The sequence below is a fragment of the Hemicordylus capensis genome, chromosome 2 (assembly GCF_027244095.1).
Source record: "Hemicordylus capensis ecotype Gifberg chromosome 2, rHemCap1.1.pri, whole genome shotgun sequence".
NCBI classification, from domain to species: domain Eukaryota; kingdom Metazoa; phylum Chordata; class Lepidosauria; order Squamata; family Cordylidae; genus Hemicordylus; species Hemicordylus capensis.
In genome coordinates, this window is record NC_069658.1 from 303,417,231 (window position 1) to 303,444,027 (window position 26,797).

At 44.2% G+C, this 26,797-nt stretch overlaps 1 protein-coding gene across 2 annotated transcripts in view; it reads right to left on the reverse strand.

Moving 5' to 3' along the window:
* Positions 1-6,434: 6,434 nt before the first annotated feature.
* The window catches only part of LOC128344883 (cytochrome b-c1 complex subunit 1, mitochondrial), a 29,790-nt gene continuing 9,427 nt past the window's right edge, over positions 6,435-26,797 (reverse strand). For both annotated transcript variants that reach the window (XM_053295881.1, XM_053295882.1), the window contains exons 4-13: positions 22,678-22,807; positions 21,582-21,780; positions 19,405-19,484; positions 18,393-18,508; positions 17,648-17,791; positions 13,924-14,084; positions 10,699-10,784; positions 9,483-9,571; positions 7,537-7,612; positions 6,435-6,669 (exon numbers count right to left, since the gene is read on the reverse strand). In XM_053295881.1, the coding sequence (XP_053151856.1) occupies positions 6,605-6,669; positions 7,537-7,612; positions 9,483-9,571; positions 10,699-10,784; positions 13,924-14,084; positions 17,648-17,791; positions 18,393-18,508; positions 19,405-19,484; positions 21,582-21,780; positions 22,678-22,807 (1,146 nt within the window). In that variant the 3' untranslated portion in view covers positions 6,435-6,604. The remainder of the gene's footprint in view (positions 6,670-7,536; positions 7,613-9,482; positions 9,572-10,698; positions 10,785-13,923; positions 14,085-17,647; positions 17,792-18,392; positions 18,509-19,404; positions 19,485-21,581; positions 21,781-22,677; positions 22,808-26,797) is intronic.

Consider the following 26,797-nt stretch of genomic DNA (forward strand, 5'->3'; position numbering starts at 1 on the left):
GATACACACCAAAATTAAGTACTTTGAATCCCACTGTCGGGGCTCCATGGCACCCCCTGCCCAGGCATCCACAAACATTCATATAATGGATTCACAACAAAGTAGGCCCATTGAAGACGATGGAAACAAAGCATGTTTTCACATATAGTAGATCAGGTGATTTATTACACATATAAACCTGAGGGTTGTAGAACTCGATTCAAAAGGTTCTTGGTGCACTAATGTGCGGTCCCATCTTGCAGGACTGGACCAAGAGTGCTATATGCTAGCAGGCTATAAGCATGTAACAAGACAAACCGAATTGCAGGTTTGTGCAGTATCCTGGCACCCTTGGGATCCTGACTGCATGCCACAGTGCCAGAGGTACACCTAAATAATTCTGGAGCTTGGACCTAAAGGCCTTTGGAGCCTCCACCCCTGCAAATTAAGATTAACCATGATCAGCCAGGTGACCACCCAACCCGGGACAGACTAAAGAGGATCTGGGGGCCCCCAGGGGCTGAGAAGACCCTGGACTTCAGCCTGGAAGTCCAGGGCTAAGAGCGCCTCTGCACAGTGCAAGGTGGAAGTGGCTCCAATGGTAGCAAACATGTTAAGAAGATGGACAAGTGGAGGGGATCCAAAAGTGGCAAGAAAGTGTTGAGTGACAGTTACAGCCCATCTCATTTTGTTGCAAGCAGCTCTTTGTGGCTGAAAGGTATCCTGAGGACAAGCGTGGCTTTGTGGCTATGATTAATATCAACAGCCATTCCAAAGTGGGGAGGGGGCAGGAATTTCATTCAGGTGAGGCAATTACCAGCAATTGGCTGCCTCACCAGTGTCACTTGGCAAGAGATGAGAATTCCAAACAGGTACCTCTCACATATCAAAGGAGCAGCTTGTTCCAAAGCTGAAATCCTCCCTGCACATCCATACCCTACAGCCTCCATTGCAGGGCTGGGAGCTGAAAGCAGTTCAATTACAACCCCCATAAAAACCCATTCACCCTCAAAACAAGTTGGAACAGTGAGCTCAACGCAGCACTGGGAGTTCCCCCGGCAAGCTGTCAGAGGCTTGCTTATTTTCTGCCCTGGTCCAATGGTCTCAGGTTTTCATGGGTGTGCATGGCGATGCTGAAGAGATTGCTGGCAAGATCCCACCCAGGGCTATGAGCACATAGGAGAAAACTGAGGGCCCAGCGAGTAACAAATTAAGAAGTGAAAGGGATATGTTGAATGTATCTGTGAAAAGGAGATACTGCAGAGATTGAAAAACACACCACTTCAAGTACCTGGAGAATTAGACAGTACATATGAAGCTCTCTTATATGGAGTCAGTGCTGCCTATTATATAGGCAGTGTTGCCTCTCTTATATAGCCCAGTGCTGCCTTTACAGCCAGAGGGTTGACCCTGCGCCCACCCCCCATCACCTGCTACCTGAGATCCTTTCAGCTGCAGACACCAGTAACTGAACCTGGCCCACAACATGCAAAACATGAGCTCTACCAGGGAGCAATGGTCCCTCCTCTACAGCAGGGGGCTTGCTAGGCAAGGATCAAAGAACTACATGTTAAGTTGTGTCAAGTCTATTAGAAAGCCCTTCTGTAGGCAAACAACTGAACTCCGAAAACTAGCTGGGTTCAAAGCCCCACAAATTTCAGCACAGGAACAATTTGACATTGTCTGGAGAAAAGCTCAAAATAGGTCACTCAGGGAGACATCTCCTATTTCTGTGAAAATCCCCTTTTCCCATCTAGCATTTTTGGCTCTCTTATTCCATTGCTACTCTTCCACAAGAGGCACTGGAAGAAAAGACAGGAATGTTTAGTAGCCTCTTATTTTTTTAAGCAGCACTGAAAAATGTGTGTAAGGCATGGTTATGCAAGGGTCTGAACGTGCCCTTTGCCAGATCCAAGAATCTTCAGATAAAAGGCTGTCCCTGAACGAACAGAAGAGATGAATTGGGTGGCTCATTTAGCAGTAGCTTTGTGCCAACTGGCTTAAAGTTTCATCTCCTCTGGGCACTGAATTCTCAAGCCGGCCAGGGCAAGTACATGGCGACCCAGTGACTCAGCAACCCACTAATGGCTGATCAAAATTGAAGTCCCTTGTAAGGCTCTGGGCAAGGTTCCACGACAAACTCATGGGAGAAAATCTGCATTTCTATGTCTGTGCTTGCCTCCGAGAAACCCCCAGCTCTTCCTCAGTTGGAGACTCCTTCTTGCGTGCAATTATGAGTGGTAGCAATGCCACTTATATGTGGCTCACAGGCTACAAAAGACTCCAGAGGCATGGCAAAATTCAAGTTCATATGCTCTGAGAACTATGCAAGACTTCATTTAGGTAAACCTCTACTGGCGAGGGCTGAGCAAGGATACGTTTCAGCAGTAGGTTCTCATGCCATTCTTAAGGAATTGGTTGAAAATATCTGCCTTTGCAACACAGTACAGCAGCATCTCCATGGGCTTGTTCTCATAACCTACACAACTGAGGTTAAAGTGTTAATTGCAGTAGCTGAGCCACACAAGCTCCTGCTAACCATGATGTGAACCCACACTTTACTGGCAATCATAGTCTTCCCGCCACCGTTAACAAGGATCAAACTACAGATCAGTAGTTTAATTCTAGTTAACCACAGTAGGGAGGCTATGATTGCTGGTAAAGTGGGAGCATTCCTGGCTTGATTACAGTTAACCCTTCATCTACAAGCACACAGGTCATAAGAACAAGCCTTCCATCTAAATGAAACTCACTACCAGCTGCTGTTCCTTTTCAACCATTAGCTTTGTGTTGCAATTAGTAACTATAAAATGTATATTTCAACTAGCAGACACAGAAGCAAAGTTTACAACATTCATTGCCTGCTGAACTCAGACCATACATATAACATAATGTATTATGAAGTTTCAACAGAAATTTATCATTTGCGTATGCTGTAAAGTGTGCAATTACTGTTGTATATAAGATATTCGACTTGATATTGGACGGCCATTCCCTACTAGCTTGCTATTTGACAAATTACTATATAAGGAATTAGTTTCATATGTGAATGAGTCTCAAGGAAGGTAGGAGATAGAACAACATTATACAATGACCATTCTGCTTCTGCAACTCCACCTCCACCCCGAGATCAAATATATAGGCAAACATTACACTTACAACATCTCCCTTGTAGGTGATGGTGGGTAATAGAACATACTGGAGTGGGGGGGGGGAGAATTTGAACAAAATTACACCCATAAACTACACTTTATTGGTCCTAGAAGTTTTAGGCAAAAGAAGGTTGCCTTTAGATGTTCAGCAGCACATTCAACGAGCCAGAGCTTGCAATGACAGCTTCAGTGCAAATTACAGTGAGTACACTTAACGATTTCTAACTTGCCTAACATGTTGTGTGTTCAGACACTCCAACTGTCAATAAGAACCTGGATTTGGCAAAAATGGTTTATTTATTGGATTAGTCTTATGACTAACTCTGGAAGCTTTGACATTATTCCTAAACTCACTTGTCAGGACAACATCGTCTAAGATATAAAATGGAGCTTCCAAGTATACATAAGCTTGAATAAAACACAGACTGTAGTGCAGGAGTTTAAACTTAATAAGCTAGTGCCACCTTGTGGAGAATCTTTGTCACATCCACAATGGGCTTTAGGAGGCAAGAACAAAGTTTGGCTTTTTAAAAAAATACATGTTCAATGCTGGGGAGAGACGTTGAATCGCTTGATTAGAAGGTGCAAGTCTTCGGGAGGTGGGGGCTCCATAACATAAAAATCTACATCTGGCAAGTGTTTTATAACAAGGACCAACCTAATAGAGACCATTCTAAGACTCTGGATTTTGCAAAAGTTGCAGGATTAACCCTGGGGAGCCACTGCAGAAATCAATGAACTAGATGGACCAATGGAGTCTAATATAAAGGCAGCTTTATTGTAATTAGGTTTGAGAGATTACTCCAGATCAGTTCTAGTTCACACACTTATGACTGGCACATTCTGTTCTCCTCACAAAACACAGACAGTGGTGAGAGTCAATGAATCCTCTGCCAATGAAGAGCTGAAGCAATAATTTCCAGCCTATCTGGTGTGTAAATGATTCCCCGTATGAGAGTTTACAGTGTAGAGACAGGGTCCTTGAAGCAGTGGGGAGGAACAGTACAGCACTAGATGGCCAGATTTGGTTTTTTAAAAGCCAAATTCTAGCTTACGGCCCATCTGACCCACGAGTATACCCCTTAGGTTCTGGCCACCCTGCAGCATGGCATCCTGCTCACCAAGTAAGGGAGAGTTAGACTTCACTTCCTTCAGGGGCAGAGAAGGGGGCAACAGCAATAGGAACCCATACATTATTTTCCCTTTAGAGGACAAGCAGCTTGACCAAGCAGAGTGGTACAAAACTGGAACAATTTTTCTGATTTGGTACAACGCTGCTCCCAGATGTATCATAGTAACCCACCAGTGGGGGAAAATATGCTCCTACTTATATCAACTTCAAGAGGGGTAGTGCTAGTCTGGGGCAGAAAGGCATTTTGACACTTTAAAGCCTCCTCCCAGAAGAGAGCTGGTCTTGTGGTAGCAAGCATGAGTTGTCCCCTTAGCTAAGCAGGGTCTGCCCTGGTTGCATATGAATGGGAGACTTGATGAGTGAGCACTGCAAGATATACCCCTCAGGGGATGAAGCCGCTCTGGGAAGAAAAGAAGGTTTCAAGTTCCCGCTCTGGCTTCTCCAAGATAGGGCTGAGAGAGATTCCTGCCTGCGACCTTGGAGAATTCACTGCCAGTCTGGGTAGACAATACTGAGTGAGATGGACCAATAGCCTGACTCGGTATAAGGCAGCTTCCTAAGCTTCCCTGGAGCAGAGCCTACTTCTGATGCATGAAGATTTATTCTCAGTTGACAGAATGAGACACATACAAAGGGTATAAAGAAAAAGTAAATAATGGATCTAAGTGACCATGAAAGGTGTGAGTTACAAAACTATGACAATTCTATGCAAAATAATAGGTGACTGCTGTTATGAATAGTCACTGTGCCTATCTTGTACACATACTGCTGTGGGCTCCTTGGAGGAAGAGCGGGATATAAATATAACAAACATACAATTGTCAGCCTTTACCTCTTGTATTTCATAGCCATTTGGCCCCACTCCTTAGAATTATTCCTCTATAGCTATATATCAGACTCTTTCCCTCACTTTCAAATTACCTTCACATTTTAATTTGAATTAGAATGTCAAGAGGGTCAAACCAAAGCAGAGGTGGGAACTCATACACTATCACTGTTAAGCATTGAAGAAGGGGATAATTAATTTGGATGACAATTGGAATGCTAAGCAGAGCTTTGCTTTAGGCCTCAGAAAATCCGAAGTCTACCTTTTGCTAAGCCTGACAAGTCGGATGCCACATAAGTGTTTGCTTAACTTTGCACAGACAGAAACAAAATATCACAGTAAGATTCTTGCTTTGTATCAATCAACAGCAAGTGAATGTTAAAAGTAGCTGTTGGCCGAGTGAATGAGGAAAGCATGGAAGTTTGAGGATCTCACCAGCTATTTGGGACAGATGAGAAGCCAAGCAAGTCTACGCCCCATGGCATTCGGAAGGTGTCTCCTGTTGATGTGGAAAGGGCTGTAAGATCTACCCCCGAAGGAATGGGGCTGCTCTGGGAGGGCACCTGCCTGCTTGCATGCAGAAGGTTCCATCTTCCCTCCCTGGCATCTCCAAGACAGGGCAGAGAGAGACTCCTGCCTGCAACCTTGAGGAAGCAGCTACCAGTCTGTGTAGACAACACTGAGTTAGATGGACCAATGGCCTGGACTTAGTATAAGGCAGCTTCTTATGCTCCTAAAGATGAATATGACCCCTGAGATGGAAAGAGGACAGGCAGCCAAGGCCTGACCCCATAGCAGCCTTGGGGGACTTTCCAGCTTGCTGATTACAGTAAGTGGGTTTCTTCACCCAACTTCCAGAAGAGGGGTGATCAGGAGAAGATCAGACCAGGAAGATCCCTCCTTACAATCTGGCTAGAAAAGAAATAGCTTTTGGGAGGAAAAAGAGAAGTCAGAGAACTGGGGACAAGTGCATAGTAACAGAGCTTCTCTCATCCCTACCAGGTCAGAGCCAGCTGAATCCAGGACTCAGGCCAAGTAACGGATTAGCTTGTAAGTGAACTTTGGGTGAGAGAGAGAGAGAGAGAGAGAGAGAGGGAAGGAGGGAGTTTTTGCTTGAAGGTGCAAAGCTAGAGGGTTTTATTTTAGTGCTGCTTTCTTCTTACTAGACTGCTCTCTTATAAATATATATATAAACAATTGCATTGCTTATGTTTTGTCTGTTGTTCTTAATAAAAGTTATAAACAAGCTTTTAGATGAAGTTGTACAGCCTCCTTTGAAAGATTGAAAAATGCCCTCCCCCCCGTCACTTTAATTGCTATCTAGCCACGAACATCAAATGCCAACTCCATTTAAATTTAATTTATTTAGCTCTTTCTGATACATCACTAACACAAAGAGGATTGTTTGTACACCAATCACAGGACCCATCTTGCCACTGCCACACAAAAAACCCACAAGAATAGACTCCAGAGGAGCCAATGCATTAACCACATTGCCATTCTGCATAAAACAGCTTACAAACGGAGCCAGTACATGGCACTGCGGATACGGTTGTAGTCTGGAAGCTGTTCAATAGGACCTGAGAGAGAAGAAGAGGTGGTCATTTGAAACATGGCAGAAAGACTCTTGGCATCATTTCAGACCTGCTGTTTTCTAATCAAAGCTAAACGTATTAAGGTCTTAAGCACAAAGCAGAACTAGTCTTACTGGAGTATGTCTTACTGGACTACTGTGAACATTCTTCAGATCCTTACAACAATGTGTCTCTGTTTTAGGCTGCCCAGGAGCCCAAATCCCCCTGGTATCAACTGGATCCAACAACGGGACAAAATCCAAGTCTGAAGGATCTCAGACAAGGTGGTGTTTTGGGGGGGATTTTGCTGACTCTTCATTTTGTCTGGAAACCTCCCTCTAAGAAGCTTTGCTCAGAAGGATCAGACTGAATCTCAATGATTGCAGGGTGTGAGGGGGGAAATCATCAGCTACTTTAGGTAACCAAGCTGTTCAGGCAAGTCTCCCAAAAGGAAAAGTTTCCTTGTCTCTGACAAAGATGCAGGAGTGCTGTTGTAAGCCAGCCCAGCTGCTAGTGTTGTAGAAACTCAAGACTACAGAAGATGACATTTCTCAAACACTAGAGCCCTAATCGGTTTTCATTACAGGCCCTTTTCAACAACAACACTGGAAGATTGGCAAACAGCCGTGTTATCTTTTTTGCATTCAGACTCGGTTCCATTTGCCAAATGCAGTCAAACTTACTGACTTGGCACAGCTAATCTGAAGCAGGGCAAACAGAGCTGATGCAAAATAAAAGCTAGATTGGGCAAGTGGCTTTATGAAAACTTACAAGGGAATCAGGTTGGTCTTTCATGAAAGCAGTTACAATTTATGATCACTGCTTTTTCCACCTCTCAAGTACGATACAGTACACAAGGGTCTAACAACTTACCAACTGCTGCAACAGCTGGGCATCTGTCATACAAGTATTTGTTGCAAACCTCCCGCACAGTTCTGGCATCAACCTCCTAGACAAAGTGTCAGAGAAAAACAGAGATAGCTGCACTTCCAGAGGTTTTGCTTTTCACTACACAGTAGAGTGCCAGCCAAGGATGTGTGTTACGGCCAGCAAAACATCCACGTTGTCACTGGTCTCATTTGGTCTAGCAACTCATAAGAAAGCTTCTATTATCTACAATATTCCTTCCTGAAGATACAAAGGGCAGCGTCACACATTAATTTTCTGCAGTGACTGCCCAATCTGTGACCAGCACAGCAAACATGCATGCTCCACACTTTAAAGGAATACAATATATGTGTCTGTTGCAACGAGGCTCTGAATATGCACAGAATCTTTTGGAGTTCTTTGAAAGTGTCAACAAGTGTGTGGATCAAAGTGATCCAGTTGACATAGTATACCTGGACTTCCAAAAAGCTTTCGACAACGTTTCTCATCAAAGACTCCTGAGGAAACTTAGCAGTCATGGGATAAGGGGACAAGTACCTGTGTGGATTGCTAACTGGTTGAAGGACAGGAAACAGAGGGTAGGTATGAATGGAAATTTTTCACAATGGAGGGAAGTAAGAAGTGGGGTCCCCCAGGGATCTGCACTGGGACTGGTGCTTTTTAATTTATTCATAAATTATCTAGAAGCAGGAGTAAGCAGTGAGGTGGCCAAATTTGCAGATGATACCAAACTCTTTCGGGTAGTGAAATCCGAAACTGATTGTGAGGAGCTCCATAAGGGTCTCTCCAAACTGGGTGAGTGGGTGACAAAATGGCAAATGCACTTCAGTGTTGGCAAGTGTCAAGTGATGCTCATTGGGCTGAAAAACCCCAACTTCAAGTACAGGCTGATGGGACCTGAGCTGTCGGTGACTGACCAGGAGAGGGATTTTGGGGTCATGATGGACAGTATGTTGAAAGTGTCGATTCAATGTGCAGCAGCTGTGGAAAAGGCCAATTCCATGCTAAAGATCATTAGAAAGTGATTAAAAATAAAAGTGCTAATATTATAATGCCCTTATACAAAACTATGGTGCAGCCACACCTGGAGTACTGTGTACAATTCTGGTCACTACATCTGAAAAAAGGACATTGTAGAACTGGAAAAGACATTGTAGAACACCTTTCTTATGAGACAAGGCTACACCACCTGGGGCTATTTCGTTTAGAAAAAAGATGATTACGGAGAGACATGATAGAGGTCTACAAAATCATGCATGGTGTGGAGATATTGGATAGAGAGAAATTCTTCTCCTTCTCACATAATATTAGAACCAGGGGCCATCCCATGAAATTGATTGTCAGGAAATTTATGACGAGCAAACGGAAGTATTTTTTCACACAATGCATAATCAACTTGTGGAATTATTTGCCACAAGATGTGGTGACAGCCAACAACCTGGATGGCTTTAAGAGGGGCTTGGATAACTTCATGGAGGAGAGGTCTATCAACGGCTACTAGTTGGAGGGCCACCTCCAGCCTCAAAGGCAGGATGCCTCTGAGTACCAGTTGCAGGGGAGTAACAGCAGGAGAGAGGGCATGCCCTCAACTCCTGCCTGTAGGCTTCCAGTGGCATCTGGTGGGCCACTGTGTGTAACAGGATGCTGGACTAGATGGGCCTTGGGCCTGATCCAGCTGGGCTGTTCTTATGTTCTTAATGGACACACCTAGGCTTGATCTTGTGTTATGAATTCTTCAAGAGCAGAGCACAATCTGGGGGTGGGTGAACAGCTATATTTGCTTCACAGATACTGAAGGTGAATGTATTCATCTACCATTCCACAGGATACCCATATTAATTAGAAAGGTAACTTTGCAGACACTCAGACTCTCAAAAGCGATTATTATGCACCCGAAAGGTAAGCACTTATTCAAAAACAATAATACTTACAGAAATTCTGGCATCCCATTCTGCCAGAGGTATCCGACGTCCATAGTTCAACAGATGACTTCCAATAGTCTCGCATACAGGAGTGGTACCTGAAAAACATAGGTCAGTTGTCAGCTGACACCTTAGGCAGCATTTCATGAGGTGAAGCTGTTTTCACAGAGGAGTACTGTACATAAACACAAGCACTGAAAGCTAATATTCAACAGGCCCTTGTAACTAGTTACAAAAAGTAACTTTTAGTAATTTAGTCAAGAGAGCTACAACAGAACAGATTTGTTCCTGAATGCTTAGTTTTACTTTGAGTTTTACTATGTTAGTCTATTGCAGCAAAAACAAGTCTTGTGGTATTGCAGTTCCGCTGTCGACTTTGTTGTGGTGGTTAGAATACAATAGTTCAGGTGCTGAGAAAAGGGAAAGTGGGCAGCTGAAAGCAGCTGGCAACTGACATATTAACACTAGTATTGTTCTGATTGTGAGTTGGATCTATATGAATAAGCAAAACCTTGCTGTCTCAAAACAAGAGATCAAGTGTGACACAGTACTTAAATGGTAATGCATTTGTTAATCTTGAAGATGCCATGTTTTCGCTCTAGAGCAGGCATCCCCAAACTGCGGCCCTCCAGATGTTGCTGAACTACAATTCCCAGCATCCCTAGACACAATTTTTTGTGGCTGGGTATGCTGGAAGTTGTAGTTCAGCAACATCTGGAGGGCCACAGTTTGGTGATGCCTGCTCTAGAGACTAAGCACAAACAATGTGATGGTGTTACTTTTCTTCCCTGCACACATTCCAGGAGTGACTTGAGACAGGAGACAACCTGAAGAGGATTTGTGGCTTATCTGTCCACATAAGAACCATAGTATCTAATTTGCAAGATCAATGGTTAAACACATATGTAGCATGGCAAAAGTGCTATTTTCAGAGAAACACAGGATCACAGGATCAGAGAAACACAGGATCAGCTTAGTAATTTCCCTATCCTAAGATGGTGCAGCCAATGGACCGATACACAGCAAACTCTTAGCTCAGGAAAAGCCTTATACTAGGATTTAAGCATAGCATCGGAGTTTGGGCTTTAGTCCAGAAGAAGTCAAGGAGTCATGAAAAGCAAGACATGAGTTTACAGAACTTGCAATACACACTTTTCACAAGGAACGAAACTAAAAACCTGCTCAGTAGGCACAAAGCAGCAGTTATCCAAATTAAAAGACGTACCATCTAGTTGAGCTGCCAGAGTGCTCCGGAGGCGGTTTTTTGCAATCTTCACCTCACTGTCAGTCACACTGGAACAGAGGCGCATCCTGTGCAGAAAGCAGAGGGGGGGGGGGGAGAAGGATGTTAATTAAATACCATCCCCCTTTAGGTGACACTCCCTTTCTTCTTTTCACTTGTTATGTCCCTAAAAATCTTTCTCCTAGTCAGCCAACATGTTCTGAGAGTTACTGGCAGCAAACAAACTATACTATTAGCCATATGAGAGATAAAGACGGAAGTGAAAAGCAAGACTCAGCATACACATGGGAAGTGAAGATGAAACAGAAAAGTTAACACTCAAGAATTGATTTACAAATGTCAACTCTCCAATGGTCTTTGTAACCTCGAGAGTGGGGGCACCACTCTGCTGCTGCTGCTGGGAGGAAGGCCGGAGTTCATTACATCAAACCGTCATGGTGTCCCACCCTTCCTGCAGCTCCACTGGTGGTAATTTGGCACTGTGCTGCTAATGCGCCTAGAGTACCTTGCCTATGCAGGGCCAAAACAAGCAAGCCACTGCCTGTCTTCACTTCCTGTTAAACAGAAGGAAGTAGAGGTGGGGAAGGGGCCTGTCTGGCTTCAACTCAGCCAAGAATCTCTTGAGTACCTCAACCAAGTAGTGGCTGAACAGATTTCTTCCTCGGCTCCTTTCCCTTCTCTTGAGCAGGAGTGGAGGTGGATTTCCAGGGGGGAAAACCAGGTTACTCACTTGTAACCTTTGATCTTTTGGTGATCTGGTATCATTAAGAATGTGGGCTCTGTGCCTGCACAATAGTCCCTGTGGAAGGATTTCAAGCTCCTCAAAGCCCTCTGAGGCTCTGCCCTTCATATGCAGAGTATGTGCGGTATCTTCAGCGACAGTGCGCTTCCTATCTCAGTTCCTGAAGAGCCACTGTGCAGAATGTATTTCATAAAACAAGACAGGTAAGCAGACATGTACATCTGGAAGGCGGGGAGGCTGGGCAGGTGCTGTGAATGATACCAGATCACCAAAAGACGAGAGAAACCTGTTTATCTTAGTGGTGATCTTGTATACTTCACAACGTGGGTGATTGCAAGCTCTCCTAGAAGGAGGTGGGCCTGAGGATGAGAAGTTATTGTACTTTCTTACACACTGCCAGTCCAAAACTAGCCACAGAATAGATGTCCAAGGTGTAATGATTTACAAAAGGTAATTTGAAAGACCAGGTAGCAGCTTTTTGAATCTCAGTAAAGTCAACTCTGGACAGATGAGCACAGATAGCTATAGCTCTTGTCGAATGGGTCTTAAAAGTGGTAGGAGGTTTCACCTCTTTGTTGTAACACATGAGGATAAGCTGTACCATCCATTCTGAAAGTCTCTGTCAAGACACAGGCTGGCCTCTGTTAGCACTTTCAAAAGTTATAAATAGTCTAGCAGACTTTCTGAAGTCCTTGGTCCTATCCAGGTAGAAAAGGAGCATGTTCTGAACCTCTAAAAAGTGGAGGAAGTATTCTGGGGTGAAACTGGGTGCATAAAAAAAGGTAGCCTAGTTAATGTGGAAGTGTGATACAACTTTGGGTAAGAAAGCTGGGCCAGTTCTCATAACATCTTTATTAGGAAAAAAGACAGTGAAGGGAGCATCAGCCCTTAAGGCGCTGTTAAGTTTGCTAACCCTCCTAGTGGTAGTTATAGTAGTTAAGAAAGATGTCTTAAAGGAGAGCAATTTAATAGAGGACGAGGATAAAGGCTCAAAGGGGGGTTCTCTGAGGGTGGAGAGAACTAGAGGAAGACTCCAGGTCTTAACCGGCTTTTTTACCAGGGGTGGGGGTGGGTAGAAAAGCCCTATCAAAAATATTTTGCAGTCCTTGGGTGGAGCACACTCAGTTGAGACCAGTAGTTGTGTCAATGCTGCCATCAGGATTGATGCTGATGCTGAAAGCAGAGTCAAAGATGCTGAAAGCAGAGTCAAAGGCAGCACTGTTGAAGCCACTTAATTGAGCTCCAGCAAAGAGAATGACAATGAATGAGAGCAGACAGTTTGAACAGCTGATGGGGAAGGAGTACAAAAAACATCCGGCATCGATGGTGTTTATGAAGAATGATGAGCCAGTATTGGTAGTAGGAGGCTTGACATTGACATCAGTATCAAAGTTGATGGTCGTGCCAACATTGGGTGAGTCAGGAGCGAGGTGGATGGTTGATAGGCTTTCCGAGTCTGAGGGGTTGGATCCAAGAGAGGTTTGCTGGTGTTGCCAATGAGGAAATGTTGTGGTGTTTGGATAGAGATGAAGAATCCTCCTTCAGATGTTTGCATTTTTTGGAGACATCCTTAAGTTTCTTCAAGGAGATCTGAACAGCAGATAGGGAGGCCCCCCCGAAGTCAAGTCTGGCTCTGACAGTGCCGATGTGGATGTCAATGTTGTCGGCAATAATGGGGAACACAGCATTGGAGTTGACTGGCATACAGCCTGTTCAGAAAGAGCCCAATCATAATTCTCTGCTTTTCCAAATTTGTTCGGAAAAAGGAAAGGCAAATTTTACATGTACATATACTATAGTCTTCTGAGACAAAACAAGCAAAGTTTGTGTTTGTCAGAAGAGGGAAGGGTCCTGCAGCAAGAAGAGCACCACTTGAGGGTCTTTTTAGAGTCCATTAGAAACAAAATTTTAATTGTCAACTGGTTTTAATTGTTTTTATTCTGTTGTAAACTGTCCTGAGCCATTTTGGAAGGGCGGTATATAAATCAAATCAAAACATAAATTTAAAAAAATGGAAATGCTAGGCAAAGAGTAGTCAGGAACAGTCTGGATGTCACAATAACCAATAAAGCAAACCAAAAACATTTTCTTTCAGGAACCCAGACAAGGAGCAAATCCCGAAGAAACTGTTCACAATAGCAGCCGAGAAGGAACCAGGATAGGAAGCACTCTGCCACCGAAGATACCGAGCATGCTCTGTGTGCCAAGGGCAGAGCCTCAGAGCTCATTGAGGAGCTTGAAATCCTTCTGTAGGGACTACTGCATAGGGAAAAAAAGCTTGTGAAGAATACCAGATCACTACTAAGATCAGATGCATCATAAATGGACTATAGTGAGGCAAATTTTGTAAGACCCTTAAATAGTTTGTCTAGATTTAGTATTTGCCAACCTAGCTATAGATAATGACTCCCTTGCAGTGCAGGATTTGCTGGAGGAGAGCTAGCTGGCAAGGAAGTCACACTCACCATTCTCCCTGGGCAAAATGCAGGGTATCCTCAATATTCATAGCATCAGTAACATAATAGAAACCGAAGAGACCTGTGTCAGAGTAGCAAGTGTTGAAGGCTTGGAAATTCTGACATAGCTTGTTCTCCACAGCAATTGTAGCCAATCTGCTAGATTGATTCTGTAAATGAATAATTATGATAGGTTATGGCTAACTAGTATCTTTAAGCCCGTTAAATTAACGGGCGCTAGTAGAGCTTTGGGGCCACACTCCTCCTCCTCCATAACTCCTAGTGACACCGGCTCCTCACAGAGTTGTTTGGACCGAAGGGCAGGGCAGGGCAGGGCAGGGCAAAAGGTGGAGCTCTGTCGCTCATTTGACCTGGCACCGTTTCCTTGAAGGCGACGATGTGGGGAGCGGAATTGCTAGGTTCCTACCTGCCGCCACTGGGGTAAATGGGACTTGAGGGAGGCGGCGGCGAGCGGTGCACCAGGCTTCTCCGGGCCAGGATGGACATGCCTCTGCATCCTCCTGCCAGTCTCAGGGGAGCCATTATGGGAGCGCAGAGGGCGTGCGCCGCTCTCACTCCCTCCTGCGTTGGGGCTGCTCCCCAGAGGCATGCGAGGGGCCCCCGAGAAGCACGGGATGCTGCTGGCCTCAGGGCTCAGTCCTCCTCCGGCCTTCCTGTGCCGCCCCCCCCCCCCCCGGCTGCTTGCTCTGCACAGAGGGAAGGGAAAGCGGCCTTTCTCCCACAGCCTGGCTGTGTTGCCCACCCCTGCTGGCGCCCTTCCCGTCTCCGATCATGCGGCCAGCCAGCGCTCCTCCTTCCTGTTGCAGTATGGGAGCTTTCAGCGGAGGCGGAGCGCTGTCGGTCTCGAGCCGGGGATTTCTAGCTCGCTTGGGGCAGCGAGGTCCACGTTCCCGATTCCGAGCAGGCTGGGGCAGGGACCGGGAGGGAGAGGCTTGGGGGAGTTCGCTCAGGAGGAGCGATGCTTCCTCTTCCCTCTGACCCGTTGCTGAGAGGAGGGATCCGATCTTCCTTCACCCGCCCAACGCTGCCACCATTGGGGCCAGTCGCCCTGCCGCAGCCACCGCCACCTCTGGCCGAGGCCGCGGCTCTGTCGCCGCCTCGCCCACACTCTCCTCCTGGCCCCACTCTCCTCCCGGCCCCAACATGGCCGCCGTGTCTCTGCGGCCGTATCTTTCTCGGACGTTCTGGGCATGCGCAGAGCACATGCCCAGAATGGCCAAGAAAGACACGGGCAGACACAGGATTACACCTAACCATTTTATTATAGAGGATTCCCTCAGAGAGTCAAACAAACTAAACAAGCAGTTAAAAGTAAGCAAGTAGAAAACCAATAAACATTGCTTGTATTTACTGGAGATGAATACATCTTGCATTCTACCTATGACTGTGAAAATGTAAACTGAAGGTGTAGGCGATTAATGGTTTAGAGAGCAACTTAAACATAGAATTCTCATATGGCAAATCCTTACCTTGCAATTCAGTTGCCATGTTCAAAAGCTGTTCCTGTCCTCCAAGTCTGGAGCTCACTTTTAGAAACAGTAGATTGAACACTTCTACTGAATCAGACCACTAGTTCATCTATCCCATTACTGACGATCCACCAGCAGCAGGTCTCCATGGTCTCAAGAGGAGGCTTTCCCCAGCCCTAACAGGTATATTCTAACTAGAGATACTGGGTGTTCAACCAGAGACAACGCTGGAGGGGACCCTGTAGGCCATCTAGTTGTACCACCTGCTTGATTCAAGAAATCCAGAAACAGGGCACTCCCAACAGATGGATGTCAAGTCTTTTCTTGAAAACCTCCAGTGAGGGACAGCTCTCCCTCTGCAGAAAACTGGTTCCACTGTCAAGCTACTCCTAACATTAAGAAGTTTATCCTGATGTCCTACCCTCCTGTAACCTGGGGGACTTCTGTATGCAAGGCATGTGCTCTAAGCACATCCTGCAGCCACCTGCCCTTGGCTTGTCCAGGATACTGAGGAGCACATTCTCAAGATTATATTCATATTGTTGATCAATATTCAACACAAAGCAGTTTGGTATTCTGTTCTCATTAGTCTACTAACTGGGTAGTTCAGGTGCATGAGGGAAGCACAGAGATCTGTGACAAGAGGCCAGTCTGTTTCTGCCTCCACCCTGATCTTTGGATAGCTTAACTGACCAAGGTCATAAACTACTTACTCAGTGCACCAAGTACTGTGGTATACTTTCACATTTAATAGTGACTAGTAACACAACAGGCCAATGGAGCAGTCGTGCTTTGGGTTCCTCCCTTGGGACCTTAAAAAGAAGCCTCATTCAGACATTGCTCACCCCAGTGGCTCTCACACTTACAGCTGCAAAAGCGGGGAGGAAGCCCTGCCCAGGAGCTGTCACTCACCCCCTCCTGCCAGGCACTCACAGTTACGGAGCTGTATGTGAAGAAGGAAGCGCTGTAATTGTGATGGCCAGCCCTTCATTAAGCAGCAACCTCGGGCGATCCAGGTTGCTGCTCATGGAAACTCTGGCTATCACGGCTTGTTGACAAGATCTTAAATTATGGGCTAGATGATGCCTCTGTTAAGTGTATTCATAGCTGGTTGAACAACCATACCCAGAGAATACTCATTTATGGCTCCATGTCATTCTGCAGGGAGATATCAAGTGGAGTGCCACAGGGCTCTATCCTGGACCCTGTGCTGTACAGCATTTTCATAAATGACTTGGAGGAGGGAGGGGAGAAACTGCTTATCAAATCTGCAGATGACCCAAAGCTGGGGGGCGGGGCGCAGCAGCTAACACTTAAGAAGACAGAATCAAAATGGATCGGCTCCAAGCCAACAAGATGTTGTTCAATGGAGACAAATGTAAAGTAGTGCATCTGATTTTTCTTATCCAAATGCAAAAGTACAGGAGGGCAGAGACCTGGTTTGGTAGCAGTACATCTGAAAGAGACCTAGGTATCTTAGTAGACAAGTTGGACACGAGCCAACAGTGTGATGCAGTTTTAAAAGAGCAAACACAATCTTAGGCTGCATTAACAGGAGCACCGTGTCCAGATCACGGACAGTAATCATTCCACGCTATTCTGTGCTGGTTAGACCTCACTTTGAATACTGTGTCCAATTCTGGACACCACATTTTCAAAAGGACATTAATAAATTGAAATGGGATCAGTTCCAGCTCCAAGAAAGACTGCGAGGAGTCTGGAAACCAACACCTATGAGGAATGGTTGAAGAAGGTGGGTATCTTTAGCCTGGAGAAGAGAAGACAAAGGGGAGATATAATAGCTGTATTCAGTTATGCAACAGCTCTGAAGGGATGTCACATAGAGGAGGGAGCAGACTTATTCTTTGTTACTCATGAGGCAGGACTAGATTCAACGGAATGAAGTTACAAGCTAGACTTTAGGAAGCATTTCCTAGCTGCAAAAGCCGTTCAACAGTGAAAGAGTCTGCCTCATGCAGTAGGAGGCTCTCCTTACAAAAAGCGGCTGGACAACCATCTGTCAGCAATGCTGTAGCACTGAGCAGGGGCATGGCCTAGAAGACTTCCGAGGTCCCTTCCAACTTGAAAACTATGATTTAGGACACATTTCTACACTCTCCAAGTTAATCTGTAACATGTTGTAATATCTTCCAGTCATGGATGCAGTCATACAAAGTGGTAAGCATGTAGAAGAAGATTCCTTCACAGGTAATATAAGAGACATTCTGGGCTTAATGTCTTACCTTACCACCACCAAAAGTGATGTCAAAGTTCCCAATGACCGCATTAGCTACCAGAAGGGGAATATTGTCTGGATTGGCCCAGCCTGGCCCTTCCACTGCAATAGCAACATGGGCCAGAGGTAAAGCATCATCTCTGACTTGGATCTGAAAAACATTAGAAGTGGGGAAAAGGGGAGTACTGAGCACATCCACACCTTTATCCAACTTTTAAATTATCTCTATCTATTAAAGACAGCTAAAATCCGGGGGCAGAGCTCAAGAGTGAGCCCTGAATAGTGTTTACTATTACATCAAGCATGCTGCCAAGAAAGCATGGAAGAGAGCAGGTTGAATTCAAGCAGGAGAAGGGGGGGGGCAGAGCCAGGGTGCACATGACCCCTTGGTCTGCTGCTCCCAATCCCCAGTCTGCAGCCACTTCCAGTATTAAATATGAATTAGGCCAGATTGTGTCATTAGTTACATCATCTTACCTCTAAACGTCTGCACTGTGCACAGCCCATCTCAGGCTTCAAAATTAATTTCACAGACAGAAGCTTCTCACAATGCAGTTGCTCAAACAGAAGGTTTTGCACAAGAATGGCAAGACTTGCCAAAGGAGTAAGAGAAGAAAATTCAAAACTAGAAGACAATTGGCTGCAATTTGTCATTTGATTGCTATTAAAGACAGCCTAAGGAAAACCAGCAGTGAATTCTTTGTGATATTCACATTCCTTCTGCTGAGGATGCCAAGTAGTTAAGGTTCTACCTCACTCCCAGTGAAGCGGCAGTGTGAAAGAAGGGGTACTGCATCTTGCTTGTATTCATGTGGAACACTGCCAAAATGCTGCTTGGCAAGGTCTACTAGTTCTTTGTGATCAACACCTGGCAAAAAAGGGAAAGAAAAGCAATTCTTCAGTACACGAGCTCCCACTTTCAAGGGAGAAGAATAAAGAAGTTGTTCTTATGCAGCTGCAGCAGCGACACTAAAATGTTATTCTTTAAGTATCCTCTGGATGACAGAAGCTCAGCACAAGCTGCACCTTGCAGGTCATTCCCCTGCTCATTCAGCAAACCCTCCACCCATGCATAAAGCCATCAATGAAAGTTTAATGTGCCAAGTCCAGCCACTTGGATAGTTTTTGCCACCTGCAAATGTTTCATCTGCTTCTCCTCTCCATGTTAAGGCAACAAATAAAAACAAGCCTACATTAACTCCTGCAACTTTCACTCTTCATACTGAACTAGAAGGGGGAAAACTGAATGTGTGATCTTTTGGTAGCACTACAGGCCACAAAATGCATGACTTAGCTATGCAAACTCTAAGATGTAATCAATTTTCAAGTATCACCTATAGCAGAGGTAATCAACCCAAGGCTCTCCACCTGTTGGATTACAACTCCCATAATCCCCAGTTGCAACCAACCAAGCAACCGCTGGAGAGCCTCAAGTTGGCCACCCTGATCTAAAGGATTGCTGTGCACTCCGAGAATACTTTCAGGTTTGTTTCTTTGTTAACAATAGTAGGCTGAACCCACAGAGGCTAGTGGAATAAAGGCATTAAAAATGCTATCCTATGACAGGACGTGGGTTTTTTTTAGTTTTTTTTAAATAAGATAAAGTTTCTCAGCCTCTTTTTGTAGGCTGCTACTGATTTGCCATCTCTGATTTGCTGGCCTCTTCCACAACAATACCACCACAGGTAAATATAATGGTAAATCAGACCCCACTGAAAAGAATATTGAGAGGATGTGGAGATAAAATCCCTTTGGTTTACCAACCTCCAGCAGCAGCCAGAACCATGCGAGGGGCTTTGTAATGGGTCTCAATGTATTCTACTATATCTGCACGGGTCAACTGCCTACAGATACAAACAAAATAAGATAATAAGCACTTAGAAATCCAGCTTTAGTGTTAGTGGTATACACTTTTTGTTATACAGCAATCCTCTCTCCTTGAGATTTAAATTTAAAATGGTGTGGCAGAGAGACTGAGCTATGACCCAGGTAACCCCTTATTCAAATCTAAACTCTGCCATATATTCACTGGATGGCCTTAGGCAAATCATTTTAGACTCAGCCCCTCATCTACAATATGGGACTAGTATGAAAAGTGTTTAGAACCCTCTAAAGCATTGCATAAATACTAATTATTATTTAAACCCAGTTCTACTTCATAGCAACCAGAAGTTATTACAAGCACCTCTATTGCTTGTAATAACACTAGTGACCTCGCCCACCTTCTTTACTCACAAACAGTTGTAGCAATCAAACATATAATGAAGAAAACTTAATTCTCATAGAAATCTATGAACGTAAAGCACACAGGATGATAGTCAACGAGTCAAAGGATATTAGCACGAGAGCCAGTGTGCTGGACTTGGTCTGGAGGGTCTTTAGTCTAAATCCTTACTTGGCCATGGACCAAGTAAATAGGTCACTATGTATTATACACAATGCTTCATTTGAAAACAGGAAAAGTGATTAATTTATAATAAAGATTTCAAACATAAAGATCCCTAAAGTTTAACTCTAGTTTACCTCCCGTCATTTATTTATTTATTTATTATTAAAACTTTTATACCGCCCTTCCAAAAGGCTCAGGGCGGTTTACATTAAAACACCATTAAAATCAATTAATAATTAAAACAAAAATTATAAAGCATAAAAAATAATTAACAATTAAAAGCATCGTAAAACAACAATTAAATAATCGGAAAAATTTAAAAACTAGTTTTAAAAAGCTGAGAAAGCCTGGTTGAAGAGATGTGTTTTCAGGTGTTTTTTGAAAAGTGCCAGAGATGGGGAGGATCGTATCTCAGCAGGGAGCGCACTCCACAATCTCGGGGCAGCAACCCAGAAGGCCCGTCTCTGTGTAGCCACCAAACAAGTTGGTGGCAACTGGAGACGGACCTCCTCAAGTGACCTCAATGGGCAGTGGGGCTCATAGCGGAGAAGACGCTCTCTTAAATACCCAGGGCCTAAGCCGTTTAGGGCTTTATAAGTTATAACTAGCACTTTGTATTTTGCCCAGAACACTATTGGCAGCCAGTGTAACTCCATCAACAAAGGAGTAATGTGGTCTCTCCAAGATGACCCAGAGACCAACCAATTTAAAACCACAGCTTTATGTCTTTTCCTTGAGTTTGCTAACTGGGCAAAGAGGCACCTTTTACCATGGTGATTCTCTTTATTTAGCAGGGGGAGAGTAACTGGCCCTATCTACCCCCAGCACAGTACTTCCAGTGACTGTTGCTGGTGTGTGTCTTATGTTTCTTTTTAGAATGTGAGCTCTTTGGGGACAGGGAGCCATCTAATTGTTTGTTATTTCTCTTTGTAAACCGCCCTGAGCCATTTTTGTAAGGGCGGTATAGAAATTGAATTATTATTATTATTATTATTATTATTATTCAAGAGACAAACTGATGTTTACCTTCTTTCCAACATTTTTTAAATAACTGAAGACTGCAAGATACACAAACCACCTTTACTGGCACAATTTACCCTGAATGGAAAATATGCTATAAACTGTTGATGATTTTTTTTTAAAATTTAAATGCAGGGCACACACAACCATGTTCTTGCCCTCTTCCATGAGAAACATTTATTTGGAAGCATGGAAACAACCATGGAAAAATGCAAAGAAAGCTCTGCATTACAGATCTACAACCATCATAATATAGCAGCAAAAGCAAATGGCTGCCACTGTGAATACAGACAAGACTAGCTTCCCTGTTCTTTGCTTCTGTTGGTTTGTCACTGTCATAAGATCACACACACGCCATTCAAATACTGTGGGGTACATCTTGCATTGTATTTCCATTATCCACCTGAAATTAGCAGCTCTAATGAATAAGAACATAAGATCTGAAATTAGCAGAAGTAAACATAACATATCAGCAGAGAGGAAGTAACCCGGGATGTGCTTTCCCCACAACATTTCTGTCTGGGCATCTTACTTTGTATTTGTAGAGGTTCCTTCAACAGTTTGGCTCAAAGGAGTGCCTTGGTAAGCTGTGGCATGCAGGTAATCAAAGATGACATCAGGCAAACTGCTATCAATTTCTTTCATCTCCTGAAGGATGACACTCCGCTCCTTCTCAATCTGAGAATCCTCCAGGCTGCAGTTCTGTACTACATCAGCCAGAATCTCAACCGCTAAAAAAGACACACTATTGGAATCATCTTTTCACGTCAAACCGAGTGGAGGAAGACATTCTTGGGTGAGAAAGGAATCTAAATCCACACAGGTTGAACTGAAGAGCTATTATGCCATCACAAAGTTACAACAGACAACTCTTCTGGATGTTCATCATCAGAATGACAAATCTTACTCATGCTTCCTTTATGGCTGATCACACTCATTCTCCTCCATCTTCCACAGTTCGTCTTCATTCTTATTTTCCCATCCCACATGTCCTTCTCTTTAAACTAAACACATTTCTGGTGCACCCGGAGAATCAATTTGAGTGCTCAGATTAATCTATCTGCCAGCAAAATTTTCCTAAGCAATCTTTGCAACTGGAATTTGGTGATATGAACAGCTGCAGATACCAGTACTTGAAATTTGGCAAGCAAAGACACACAACTGGATAAGAAGTCACCTCCCATAAAGATGCAGGCTTCCAGTGTGCTGGAAGAGTGGCCTTATGGTGAGATGTCTATCAATACGGCAGAGTTTCACTTCTCTCAATAAACACTGGGATTATGTGGGCTAATTTTAGCCACCTGAAAGCAATTGCTTCTTGACAGCAATTCAGTAACCATTTGTCCTGCCCTGGACAGCCATCTTCTGAAAAACACATGGTGCAGACTGCCAAGAGCTCATCAAGTGGTTAATACATGGCTCTCAAGGGGAAAATTGCTTCCTGCTGGCTGAAACTGGCTTAAAATCAAGCCATTATTTTGTGTGGAAACATTTAAAATAAAGCCTTCTACATACACACTAAAGGTTACAGTTTTATTTCATGAAAACACATTAAATACATATTGGAAGAAAGCAGCCTCCACCCTCCCGATTCACCAATGCTAAGGAATACAGTCTAACAACACTACCTTTGGGCAAATCTTTGGATAAAGCTTTCATGAAGAAAGCGGTCTGCTCTCGAGAGGTATAACCGTTGAGGTGTGCACCCATGCTCTCCACTTCCTTTTCAAATGCAGCACCAGGGCGTTTCTTTGTGCCCTACAGAGATTCCAAGAGTCAAACAGGTGGTTGTTGTATAGCTGCTTTGTTTGCTCACAAACACAAAGTAATCTTATATAGATTTAATTAAAAATTTATTCAGAAACAAATCCATTTTCTCCTTTCCTTTTCCCTTTCTGACTCCACCCCCCACACTCTCTACAGGATCCCCACTGGGACAACCTTCTAAACAACAAAACATAAAAGATACTGGATAGAATACAACAGTGGTTAAGTAGGTGCACAGTGCTTGCAGGGCACAAGTGCTGAGGCCCTCTTGGTCAAGGCCCTCGGGCTCTGAATCATCGTATCACAAGAAATCCGGCTTGTTCCCTCCTGATGTGTGTTTAGGTGCTATATATATATATTTCTATACCGCCCAAAACTTGTGTCTCTGGGTGGTTTCCAATTAAAATCATTTAAAGTATTAAATCAATTAACAATTAAAATCATTAAAAACATTTAAAACTCAATATTAAAAATATTAAAACTATACATCTAAATAAATGCCTGGGCGACTAAACGCATCTTCAGTGCCTTTTAAAAAGTTGCCAGAGATGGGAAGGCTCTTATTTCAACATGGAGCACATTTCAAAGTCCAGGGGCAGCAACGGAGAAGGCCCGTTCCTAAGTAGCCACCAGACGAGCCAGTGGCAACTGTAGAAAAACCTCTCCAGATGATCTTAATGGCCAGTGGGGCTCATGGTGAAGAAGACATTCTCTTAAACCCCAGGGCCTAAGCTGTTTAGAGCTTTATAGGTAATAATCAGCACCATGTATTTTGCCCAGAAACGTATCGGCAGCCAGTGTATCCTTCAATACAGGAATAATATGGTCTCTCCTAGATGACCAAGAGACCAACCTGACTGCCACATTCTGAACCAACTGTAGTTTCCGGACTACGTACAAAGGCAGCCCCACATAGAGCGCATTTCAGTAATCCAGCCTAGAGGTTACCAGCATATGTACCACTGTTTAGAGGTAGTTCATCACAAGAAATGGATGCAGCTGACATATCAGCTGAAGCTGATAAAAAGCACCTCTCACCACTGCCTCAACCTGGGACATCAGGGAGAGGTTTGGATCCAGAAGCACCTGCAGACTGCATACCTGTTCCTTCTGGGGGAGCGTGACTCCATCCAGAATCGGCAGATCAAAACCGTCTCCCGAGTTCCGACCCCACTCAATAAATACCTCCGTCTTATCTGGATTCAGCCTCAGTTTTTTATCCCTCATCCAACCCATTACTGCCTCTAGGCAGGCATTTAGGGAGGTTATGCCTTCTCCTGATGATGTTGATATGGAGAAATCAATTTGGTGTCATCAGCATATTGATAACACCCTGTACCAAATCTCCTGATGATCTCTCCCAGGGGTTTCATGTAGATGTTAAACAACATCGGAGACCAAACGGAGCCCTGAGGGACACCATACGGAAGTTCATATTTTGAACAACCACAGTCTCCACCATCTGGAATCTGCCCGTGAGGTAGGAGCAGAACCACTGCAACGCAGTGCCTACCACCCCCAATCCTCTCAGGCGTTCCAACAACAAATATTTATATATCGCTTTTCAAAGGGTTCCAAAGCAGTTTACATACAGAGAGAAATAAATAAGATGTATATCCAGAAGGATACTATGGTCAATAGAAGCCAAAGCAGCCAAAAGATCAAAACGGACCAACAGGGTCACACTCCCTCTGTCAATTCTCAATTTGAGATAATTCATCAGGCTGACCAAGGCAGTCTCCACCACACAGCCTGCCCGACAGCCAGTTTGAAATGAGTCTAGATAATCAGTTTCTTCCAAGAATGCCTGGAGGTGGGAGGCCAACACCTTCTCAATCATCTTGCGCCAACCATGGAAGGTTGGAGCCAGACCTGTAGTTGCTTAACTCTGAGGGATCCAAGGCAGACTTCTTCAGAAGCGGTCTAATGATTGCCTCCTTAAGACAATGAGGTAGCCTGCCTTCCCTCAGAAATGCATTTATAATCTCTACCAGGTCCTCTACAACAACTTCCCTGCTAAATAGTATAAGCCATGTCGGGCAAGGATCAAGAGGGCAGTTGGTAGGCTGCACCATTCCAAGCAACTTTTCCACATCCTCAGGAGTCAAGAACTGAAACTGATCAAGGGTTATCACAAAAGAGGAGCTGCTGGACACCTCGGCATTAGATACTGTAACAATTGTAGAGTTTGAATCTAAGTCGGCCCAAATAAGAGATATTTTGTCCACAAAAAACTCTTTTAAAATGTCACAGCAAGTAACTGTTGGTTCCAAGTACTGATTCAAGGAGTACGCGGCCACATGAACCCAAATAAAGACATATTACTTAGACATGCCTTCTAGGGGTGCATTCAGTTGATTTACTCCTGTTTTGGTGGTGTGTTAATTTTAACTTTGAGTGAGGATGTCTTCAAAACCGCTAGCACGGGGCGGCAGCATACCTCCTTGCTGCCCCAGTCAGTGTCAGACCTGAAGTGGCTGGTGTGCATGCACACTGGACACTTCTGGTTCAATGCTGACCGAAGCAGCAAGGAAGTATGTTGCCGCCCTGCTCCAGCGGTTTTGCAGGCAGCATCGGCGGGGGGGGGGGGACATGGTGGTGGTGGTGGGGTGAGCATATTCCCTGCTCCTTAATAGGTACCACCACCACCACCGCCGAACCGACCCAAACTCCAAACCTCTGAAATGGTATGGCGGTCCAGAAAGTACCGCCAAACCAGTCTGTGCACATCCCTAATGCCTACTGCTTTTATATTTGTTTTTACATCAGCTGCTTCATGATTGCTTTGCTGCAGTTGTTTGGCACCTTGGAGGCCCTATTACAAAGCTAAAATAGAAGACAAATGCTTTCTATAAATAAAATAAACTAAGCAATATTGTCTCCTAGCTTTATTTCACACTCTGGATGCACACCCAAGTTTGTATCCCCTTCCCACCACCCCCAGTAGTTTACACTCAGCATTTGTGCCCTTCCAAGGTTCCACAATACATCAATTATTACTAACATACCACTACATTGGCACTCAGACACAGATGGGTACTTATGAAGTTAATAGCAACTGGGGGCAACATAAGAGGCATCACTTCGTTAGAAAATTAACTGGCTAACCTACCATTGGAGGAGAGTTTCTTCACTTGAAACATGTTGAGCACCACTTTCTTCTCCCCTTTCAATAATATTTCCCTAAGTATCCAGTGAGGATTATCCTCCTATTTTTCCTACTAAATGGTGTTGCCCTGGTTCTCTTTCAAGAGACTCCTACTGGATGAGAACAGTCCCTTTTTCTTCCTATCTGCAGTATTATCCGATTTGCATAGATGTTACTAATAATGTAATACAGTCCCTTATCCCCAACTAGTATCTCTTTAATGATGACTTTAAACATAAATATCCTGAGCCTATTCTCTTCACATGCTGCTCAAGGACCACCTCCTGCCAAATGGGCATACCTGGACATTATGTGTGTTAACTGAAGCCCTCCTCCAAGCTTTCCTACCATGGTAAGTCAGGTGGGTGGTATGGAGAAGGGCCTTTTCAGGCATGACATCCCAGTTCAGGAATTTCTTCCCCAGGGAAGCTCACCTAGTGCCATTTGATTTCAGCCTTAGATCTGTTTTTTAATTCTACTCAACTGAGTCCCTACTGCTGTTTTTACTTTGCTTTATCATTTATTATATTTATTGGGTAGGTTTTCCTGAAGGGCAGTTACAAATCCTTTAACAAACAAAATTTACCACATTTTTGATGGGAAAGAAACACAGAGACCCAATTATGTCCTAACAGAAATAAATGTGCCGATAAGCCTTATTCATGAATAAGCCTGGCACATCTATGTTTGGTCATTTTTAAAACATTACTATGGAGCATCATCACAGTTACTGCTTTTGGGAATGGATCATTCTTATTAAGTTGTATACATCTGGGCTCTGCATTGAGATATCAAAAGCCGACTGCTACCCCTTCTACTTCATGGCCTTTTGG